We start from the raw sequence: 10,095 nt of genomic DNA, 5'->3' as shown, positions 1-10,095 counted from the left end.
TCCATAGTAAACGGCCACGCCACTACGCAAAATTTTTCATAAATGTTACAAATAATGAGTTACAATTGAATTGAACGAATCAAATCTTAATCTTCAATTCTTTAGTTTAATTTGAAGCACCATAGACAGTTGACTAATAAAGTCCGAAACTTAAGATTGAAGTACTTTCACATAAGCAAGACCACTATACTCTACGTTATTGATAAAATGCAATCATAAATCCTTTCGCGTTGGTTCATTAACAACAACAACTACCATCTCAACTGCATAATTTTTGCTCGATGCTGCTGAATCTGAATCAAATGGCGAAGTTAGTGGTCGGTGATCTATTGTTTTTGTTACAAATGTTATTTTTTCCACAATTTGCTGTTCAAGTTTTACTTCTTGTACACGAATTAATCAAAGGTGTCTGTCACACTCGAAAGTCACTTTTGATTATAATATACTCGATTTAGGTAAATTACTTCACAACAGAAAATGAATAATTCGATCAATAATCGTAATTATTAAAATTGAACAATCTGCAGTTGATTATACTTAGGTATGAAAGCAATTTATCCATGACAGCCTCAAACAATGAAGCTACAAACTGCAGTAATTAGGTATTCTGGAGGGTATACTATAATAAACACCCGATGAGTCTAAATGACTCCCAATAGTTTTTTCATACTACTAAAAGTGTATTATCTGCTCAACGAAATGTTCTTGTAAAGAAAACATAACTGCATTAGGCTAAACTAGTTGCAACGATATCCTTCACTGCATAATTAGGATCCATCGTCTGTCTTCTTTTCATTTCAGTATCTTATTATTATCAACACCGATATAAAATCTGTATGCGTCATGTTTTTCAATTCATTTAAATCACTCACCTTGGCCAGTATTTTGATGGCTACGCTATCAGTTGCTTACAACTTACTTTCTATAACATTTCATCTTTTCCTTGGTCTGTAGTATACACGGTGGGGGAATCATTATTATAATTGCTGGTGTTGATTCTCACGTTATTATTGTGAGTCATTTCGCTTCTCAACCTTGTTTTTATTAAACAGTTTCTTCATTGCAAATTTTTCTCTTCTACATATTGATGAAACGATAATTATTTTTTTATGGTTATTTATCATATGTAAACTACCCATGAATCACGTCAAACGCTTTCTTCGCCACGTGCATTATTTCTCCATTACGAATTTCATCATCAATGATATGGCATCTATGAATACAGCACGAAGATTCTTCGACAAGGATTTTTCCTCAGAGTGACTGAAGACTCAGTGCAGATACTGTGAATTGGTACTACCATCTGCTAACAGATGTTATAAAGATTTTGGTGGAGAATCTGGAATACATTTTCATCAATTCTATTGTCACTACTGATCCCATATTTATTGAAATCTTCCACCAAAGTTTTTATACTATGCTATACATACATCATTTGTCCGCTGAAAGTATGCATAATGTCGGATGCTGAGCGTCAATAGATTCTGCACTCAAGAACCTGTTGACTATCATATCAGCAATCGACTAAGTACACAGTCGATCAGTTTTCTACAGTCTGATCTCGAATATTCGAAGTATTTATTCAGGCAGTCTCGTTCAAATTCGGTAATGGGTTGATATATCTGCTAGGAGGTTGAGTCAATTATTGGCCAAGCCATAATTTTTAATAATAATGTTATTGCTTATTCAAGTAACATATTTATTCGGTGTGATACGCGAGAACATTTCAAAGGTAGGTAATTTTATAGATGTTATACTATAAGCAAGGTAGATATAAAAAAGTAGCTAGTCATGCGAACCAGTTTAGAAGAATTGGTGTCCTGCGCTACCACTGTACGATAATGGCGCCTTAGCCAATAAGAACCAGTGTGAGTAGCCATAAATTAACCTATCCAACAAGCGATCCTAATGTATGCCAACTGTATAAACATTGTTATATTCACAAATTTTACCCAGAAATATCAAAATTGTTTCGTATACTGATTATTCACGCAGCTATTGACGTTAAAACATGACTGTTCGTCCACCATCGGTCTTTATTGCAGTCAATAATTATTTAAGCAATTACTAATACTCACAGTACTTGCGTTATCCTGAGAAAACAGAGAAGACGGTTCTATTTACGCATCACATACATCTGTAATGTAAGAAGAATATTTTATTGTAGTAGTACTATTTCACCATACCGACAATCAAAAGACGTGCGAGGTATAGTGCGGCCTTTCGATCAAGCAGCCAGCAGAAAAAAAACAAAAGTAGCCATGAAGAGTTTGCCGGTAATGGTAATACGCGTCAACAGCGAACACTTCTTCGTAACGGACAAGTTAGAAATCTCCAGCAGAAAAGCATAATGGAAAATATACCTCGTAATAATGGACACTTCACTATAGGAAAAAGTTAACTTCATCATGAGAAACCGACCCTTTACACACCAACTTTACGCATACGGAGAAAAACATTAATTTATCGGAAAGTGCGCAGGCGTCAAGCCCTAGTGTGTAGAATAGATCATTTCAGCTAAGCGCATGCGCAAGTGTCATTTTACCGGACCGTCACATCTGGAAAATCTAACTCTCAAAGGATGCGTTAATAATAATAATAATAATAATAATAATAATATATTGGAAAGTGATTTTTAATATCGAAGTCAAGGATTAAGGTCATGTAGTGTGACTTGTGCACAATTTCCATAAAAATTGGAAAAGTTAGAAGGTTGGGGGCGATCAAATAGTTGTGAAATGAGTTTGCGGGGATTAGTATATTCATTCATTTTCTAAACTTATTCATTTTCTTTTATTTTTAAGTATGCCTTCATCTAAATAATATCTGAGCACTGCTGTAGCGCCCACAGTATTTGCCCCTTTGTGACGATGCCACCTGCACTGTAACTCGACTACGAGGTCATTATTTTATCAGAAATGGTCCTGCGTAATATATACCACACTAATTAAAAGAACAAACAGCGTAACGCGTGATTTGACTCACCTCCTCAGAATGTTCGTAACTGTATTCCTAAATGAAAATGGCAAACATTAAGTTCGAATTAATGCCATGACTGACTGACACCCAGCATGCAATAATCTAATACGTTCATTAACATTTATGAGCCTGGTTTATGGATATTTAGAGGATAAGATTATCAGGTGCTTCTGTTCGAAAGACGGTCGTGCAATAACTAATATTCCGCCCACTATCGTGAGTGGCGCTACATTTGTGTATCGCTGTGATCCATCTGGAGATCGTGAATCTCTCTCGTAAAGCATTCTCCTTAAACCAATTTTAGTAGAATAGTCATTGTCTCCATGACCTCTTGAGTCGATAAGCTGCCCCAGATTGACGCTGGAGCGGTTCATACTTGAAACGATATCAGCTGGATTGTCTGCTGATGAGATGTAGTATCATTTCTTATTCGTGCATTCTTGGATTTGTGTTGCTCGATGATTAACAAAGATCTTCCACTTTTCGGCATGGTGGCGGTTTTATCCTGCGTTTAGAAATACTTCCTAAAACTAGTCAATGTGGCCTTGGTAGTTCCGTCGTTCCTCTAATTACGTTAAAGTTCTATACTCCTTTAAATTGTATAATAGTGCTGACACTATAAAATATACTGTGAGTACTTTAAACGCGTCAGCTCTTATATCAACTTAACGGAAATCGGCTGATTTTTAGAAAACGTAGAAGATTGATGCTTCTGGCAATGTTCCTAGTTCAGTTAGTGTTTGCTACATGGAAAGACTTTTGGTGTCAATGCTTGTTTTATTACTTATCCATAATTACAATAAAATGTACAAATTTAGGGATATGGAGGTACTGTAACAGACATTTCTACAATAATACGAGATCATAGTATATGTGTCTGAAATATTATAATCTCGATGAGCAAGAGTTAGTACAGTACGATTAAAAACAATATTATTTACTATTGCGTGATTGGAAGTGTGAAAAAGTGATAGAGATAAATAAAGAGTTTTCTAAAAATATTTCTAAAACTATTTTTAATAACATAAGTTGTGAGAAATATTGATAATTTTCGTTTGTATGTTCATTTTTGCGCGTCAGAAACAGATACCTATAAAGATATTTGTCAAAGACTGTCATAAACAGCCGATGACAGCTGTCAAAGGGTTTGCTAGATGCTTTTTGTTTTGTTTTCGGGATCTCATCCCACCGCCAACTTCATGCGTATACTATTGTTATTATAATCTTTTTTATACTATTGTTATTATAGTCTTTTTTTACTATTGTTATTATAATCTTTTTCTACCTGTTCATTTGTTTGAAACTTTTTTATTAGATAGAGAGGTAATAATACTTTAAATAATTTTATTACTTTTGATTTTATTTTTATTTAAATAATTATTTATAATGGTTTAAAAAAATTGTAATGCCTTTATGTTGAACGTGCAAGATTTATTCCGCTCTTTACAAAGCATCAAACAAATTTTCGTTATTTGAGTCTATTACAAATACAATTATTTCAAAATATTGTGATTCTTTTAATATAGCAGTCTAATAGTATGAGTCATTCCAGAAGAAGATATTAACTCTACATTTTCACAGTCAGTATGCAATTTCTTGTAACTCTATATCGGTCATTCCTTACTTCCTACATTCTATTTTCATTATGGACAAGCAATATAGCCAATATTGATACCAAGAGGCTTTCCATGGTAGTACATCAGTCTTCTCGACGGAGAGTAGGTGCCAAATTTCAATAAATAGCAGTATTCTTTGTATGCATTGCCCTCTGAACCACTGAATCATTTACTCACTGTTTTTTAGAACTTCCACTCTGTTTTCTTTCCTCCTTCTTCTGATTCGTCTCCATTTCTTGGCTTTTTCCATTCTGATGGTATTCCTCTTTTTTCTGATTCGTCTCCATTTCTTGGCTTTTTCCATTCTGATGGTATTCCTCTTTCTTCTGATTTGTCTCCATTCCTTGGCTTTTCCCGTACTCTTGATATGCCTCCTTCTTCTGATTCGTCTCCATTTCTTGGCTTTTTCCATTCTGATGGTATTCCTCTTTCTTCTGATTTGTCTCCATTCCTTGGCTTTTCCCATACTGTTGATATTCCTCCTTCTTCTGATTCGTCTTCATTTCTTGGCTTTTTCCATTCTGATGGTATTCCTCTTTCTTCTGATTTGTCTCCATTTCTTGGCTTTTCCCATACTGTTGATATTCCTCCTTCTTCTGATTCGTCTCCATTTCTTGGCTCTTTCCATTCTGATGGTATTCCTCTTTCTTCTGATTTGTCTCCATTCCTTGGCTTTTCCCATACTGTTGATATTCCTCCTTCTTCTGATTCGTCTCCAGTCCTTGGCTTTTTCCATTCTGATGGTATTCCTCTTTCTTCTGATTTGTCTCCATACCTTGGCTTTTCCCATACTGTTGATATTCCTCCTTCTTGTAATTTGTCTCCATTTCTTGGCTTTGTCCATTCTGTTGGTATTCTTCCTTCTTCTGATTCGTCTCCATTCCTTTGCTATTTCCATTTTGTTGGTATTCCTCCTTCTTCTGATTTTTCTCCATTCCTTTGCTATTTCCATTTTGTTGGTATTCCTCCTTCTTCTGATTTTTCTCCATTCCTTCGCTTTTTTCATGCTGTTGGTATTCCTCTTTCTTCTGATTCGTCTCCATTCCTTTGCTATTTCCATTTTGTTGGTATTCCTCCTTCTGATCCTTTGACTCCATTTCTTGACTTTTCCCATTCTGTTGGTATTCCTCCTTGTGATTCTTTTCTTCTCCTTGGCTTTTCTCGTTGTGTTGGTTTTCCTCTTTCTGATTCTTTTCCTCTCCTTGACCTTTCTCCTTGTGTTGGTTTTCCTCTTTCTGATTCTTCTCCTCTCCTTGACCTTTCTCCTTGTGTTGGTTTTCCTCTTTCTGATTCTTCTCCTCTCCTTGACCTTTCTCCTTGTGTTGGTTTTCCTCTTTCTGATACTTCTCCTCTCCTTGACCTTTCTCCTTGTGTTGGTTTTCCTCTTTCTGATTCTTCTCCTCTCCTTGACCTTTCTCCTTGTGTTGATTTTCCTCTTTCTGATTCTTTTCCTCTTTCTGATTCTTTTCCTCTCCTTGACCTTTCTCCTTGTGTTGGTTTTCCTCTTTCTGATTCTTTTCCTCTCCTTGACTTTTCTCCTTGTGTTGGTTTTCCTCTTTCTGATTCTTTTCCTCTCCTTGACTTTTCTCCTTGTGTTGGTTTTCCTCTTTCTGATTCTTTTCCTCTCCTTGACTTTTCTCTTTGTGTTGGTTTTCCTCTTTCTGATTCTTGTCCTCTCCTTGACTTTTCTCTTTGTGTTGGTTTTCCTCTTTCTGATTCTTTTCCTCTCCTTGACCTTTCTCCTTGTGTTGGTTTTCCCCTTTCTGATTCTTTTCCTCTCCTTGACCTTTCTCCTTGTGTTGGTTTTCCTCTTTCTGATTCTTTTCCTCTCCTTGACTTTTCTCGTTGTGTTGGTTTTCCTCTTTCTGATTCTTTTCCTCTCCTTGACTTTTCTCTTTGTGTTGGTTTTCCTCTTTCTGATTCTTTTCCTCTCCTTGACTTTTCTCTTTGTGTTGGTTTTCCTCTTTCTGATTCTTTTCCTCTCCTTGACTTTTCTCCTTGTGTTGGTTTTCCTGTTTCTGATTCTTTTCCTCTCCTTGACTTTTCTCCTTGTGTTGGTTTTCCTCTTTCTGATTCTTTTCCTCCCCTTGACCTTTCTCCTTGTGTTGGTTTTCCTCTTTCTGATTCTTTTCCTCCCCTTGACCTTTCTCCTTGTGTTGGTTTTCCTCTTTCTGATTCTTTTCCTCTCCTTGACCTTCCTCCTTATGTTGATATTCTTCTTTCTGATTTGTCTCCATGCCTTGGCTTTTCTGCTTCGTGTTACATTTTTTCTTCTTTTGATTTTTCTCCCTTTCTTGGTCGTTCTCATCTGTTTCATCTTTTTCTTCCTTTTGGTCTTCTTCCATTATAGCATCATCCCACATCTCTTGTCTTTGATCCTTTTCTTGGTCCTTCATCTGTGTTTTACCATATTCCTTTTCGTCGTCTTCCATCGTATCTTGGTAATCCTCTATCACGTCATACTTTTCACTCCTCAGATGCTTTTCTTTTTCTAGATACTCCTCCTTCACACGCATCTCCGCCTCCCGGTACTTCTCATCCTCCCTACGCCTTTCCTCCTCTAGACTCTCCTCTTCCACATTTTTCTCCATCTCCGGGTACTTTTCATCCTTTATATGCTTCTTCAGATCTACATCCAGATTGTCCAGATCCCTCCTGATATCCTCGGCCATTTCGTCATTCATCTTTTGCCACAGGTTCATCTCCACTTTTAGATTTTCGTCCATTTCCACATACATGTCCGTGTCATCTTCTCTTGCTAACCCTTCTTCATAGTCTGATCTCACTCTATCGCCTGATTTTCGACTACAAACTGCAAAATAAAATGGACATTATTTCGTTAATTTATCAACAGTATGCATCAATCAGCTTATGAATATGGTCAACTTCACTTTGCTTTTGACCAGTGTCTACATTAGGGTGTGTCGTTTGGAAGCAACACTTTTTTTCGTTCTCATCTGTAACGAAAGAACCCTCGCCAAAGGATATCTTTTAAATCCGATGTTGAGATCACTCTCGGAACTCGAAATTTTCTGCTTCAATAATACATGCAAATTATGATCTATTCTCCTATTCGTTATAATTCAATGATACAGACTTAAGCCTGAACGCATTTTGTAGGGAGTGAATACAGTCAACGATTTAGCCATTGCAGACGTTCAGAATTGATTTTTTAAATCAAATTGATTGAGGTTCTCAAATGCTGAACCGTTTGAGCTACAGATTTTGCTTAATATACACCCTTGTAGAGACTTTAATTCAGTATCAATTGCTTCCAGAATCAAGTTTTCATCATCAAATATGGCTGAGTAGCTGCTGTTACTCCCCGGTGTTGTTTAAATAGGAAAACTCCAAATTCCAAGAGTGACCTTCTAAAATTGGATCCGAGAGATATGCTTCGGTGCAAGAATCCTTTTTTTTTATAAAAGAAGTTTTTTAGGTGGGAGCGAAAAACAAATAGCTTTCGAACGTTACACCGTTTTTCTTACTTCATCCTCCATTCAATATGTCAGATGATTATCCCGACTGAATTATTTGATTACAATAGTTATTACATACCTACAAAATGCAAATACTTCGGAAACACTTTGGCTTTTCCAACAATAGTGTCCGAGTAATGTGCGCTGACATATAACAATTACCGTATGTGTAAGTTAATATCGTAACATAATTCGATGCAAAAAAATCAGGTGAAGTACATGTCTCGCGCGTTGAAAATTAATTTCGTGATTTACCAAAACTTTCAGTGGCGTTATCTCTGGTGCTTTTAGATGTGCCATGCCGAAAGATGTTTTAAAATATTTACTCAACGTTTCACCGAAATCGTGATTAGCACAAACTAGCTGTGTTAAAAATTTTTTTCACTCGGTTTTCAATTGAAAAAATTTATTCTGAATTTAAAAAAATCTTTCTTGCCGTTATTCGGAAAGATCGTGATAAAAAGGTCGTGAAAACTTTCGTTTATTCAACCTGATATTGAGTAGAGATTCTGATATTATACAGATATCCGAAAAATACTGTTTTTCCTCAGTTTTTACGGCTGACAAAACTTCAAAAAATCATATCTTACAAACACGTTGGAAAAAAAAAACAAAAAAAAAAACAAGTTTATTTGAAGGTGATTCTGGTAGAACTGCGTTAGAAAATATTGAGGATAAAATCATAGAGGTTAAGGTGTTGACTTATATATCTTCAAATATCAAAACCCCCATTCTGTACACAATTCTGAACAAAATACTTCAATGTATTTTCATTCGACATGGCACGGATTTTACGAAATGGCAATAGTAAATTCGTACAATTCATGCCATTTCTTTATTTCTGCATGAAAAGAAAATGCGTTGGAATGTTTAAGCTGGCAAAGTTCCAGTCAAAAGCAGGCAATTCCACGCTGAAGAACCACGGACCTGATTTGACATTGAAGATTTAATATCTCCTTCTCATCCACGCCTATAATTAAGATTCGGTGATTTTATCATCATTACTATTATCATAAGAATCTTTACTTCTTAGGAATCTATACGGTAGTTGATCTCCGTTCCCTATCCCTATAGTCCATAACCATGTGACTCTACGCCGAAATACTCACTGCCTCTTTTGTGATGACCGTGCTCTTCATCGTGACTTGGTCTACCGGAAGTCTGTTGATGGCACAAAGTACCGATAATAAGTAACACGATTAGTTTATTCATATCGAGCTTATCAGGCTCGCTAGGCGACTACGACGTTGTTGCTGTACAATTATCATTTTATACCCCTCTTTAGTCAGCAGTGTACGACCAACGAGCGTGGTATGCTATTCTATTTTTTCCGTTATTTTTATTTTTATTTTTTTTTTATTTTCACATCAGTTGCATAAACATGTACTTTATTAAACATTAAGATCTTATTTTACTTGTAAGTTTTTGTTGCCTTGTTTTTCTATCTCAATGAATTTAATGACGTTAAATATCATCGAGACTGTAATTAGTGGGCTCTTTTTTCATTGCATACTTAATATAATTTATATTATTCATACACAAACAGATCTTCCCTTTCACTAATAAAATTTCATTCAACCGGATCGTTATATTCTAAAATACTTCTGGCTCATTCTCCGTTTATTCAATTTTATAAATTAGACCAATTTATAAAATTTCGTAACACATTCGGTCTGTGAAGGTATCAAAATTTCTAAACAATTTTACGAATTTTCAGTGGATTGAGTATTTATCTAATTCTTATGGAATTTTAATGAAATTATATGATCGTCCATAAATCCTCTTAACCTTTTCACCACCATTCTATTTCTTCGACTGTATCGAAATTTTGTTAATTTCTATTCTTTTTTCAATATCAAAAAAGGCGTGTTGAACCCACATGACTACTTGCATCGTTACTTCAACCGAAACTACGAATTTCTTCAGGATACTAAAATTCAGCTCGTCTTAAACCGGCAGTACTGAGTAATTAAGCTTCAGAAAAAATTTCTTACGGGAAATTGCAAAAACCTGCTACTAAT

General features: G+C 35.6%; 2 protein-coding genes across 3 annotated transcripts in view; one reads left to right on the top strand and one right to left on the bottom strand.

The window, feature by feature from the left end:
• The window catches only part of LOC124308771 (zinc finger protein 2-like), a 91,730-nt gene that overhangs the window by 34,049 nt on the left and 47,586 nt on the right, over positions 1-10,095 (top strand). The gene's annotated exons all lie outside the window — the stretch shown is intronic.
• On the bottom strand, positions 4,390-9,333 carry LOC124308768 (trichohyalin-like). Of its 2 annotated transcripts, none has more exons than XM_046771794.1 (3): positions 9,184-9,333; positions 6,047-7,407; positions 4,390-5,977 (listed from the first exon to the last, which is right to left on the bottom strand). In XM_046771794.1, the coding sequence occupies exons 1-3, from the start codon at positions 9,284-9,286 to the stop codon at positions 4,769-4,771; spliced, it is 2,673 nt and encodes an 890-aa protein (XP_046627750.1). In that variant the 5' UTR covers positions 9,287-9,333; the 3' UTR covers positions 4,390-4,768. The 2 variants fall into 2 exon arrangements, with proteins under 2 accessions (XP_046627750.1, XP_046627752.1); XM_046771796.1 differs by having other exon boundaries at positions 4,390-6,006; positions 6,076-7,407.

Source organism: Neodiprion virginianus, chromosome 7, assembly GCF_021901495.1.
Source record: "Neodiprion virginianus isolate iyNeoVirg1 chromosome 7, iyNeoVirg1.1, whole genome shotgun sequence".
Lineage (NCBI taxonomy): Eukaryota > Metazoa > Arthropoda > Insecta > Hymenoptera > Diprionidae > Neodiprion > Neodiprion virginianus.
The sequence above is the reverse complement of the archived record's forward strand: the minus strand, read 5'-3'. Positions and strand labels throughout refer to the sequence as shown.

Bases quoted from the DNA above. Each gene is read 5' to 3' on its own strand.
- LOC124308768 (XM_046771794.1), bottom strand. From the start codon at position 9,286: ATGAATAAACTAATCGTGTTACTTATTATCGGTACTTTGTGCCATCAA. The intron at 7,408-9,183 runs GTGAGTATTTCG...TTTATTTTGCAG, and splicing joins CGGTCATCACAAAAGAGGCA to TTTGTAGTCGAAAATCAGGC. The intron at 5,978-6,046 runs GAAAAGAATCAG...AATCAGAAAGAG, and splicing joins AGGAAAAGAATCAGAAAGAG to GAAAACCAACACAAGGAGAA.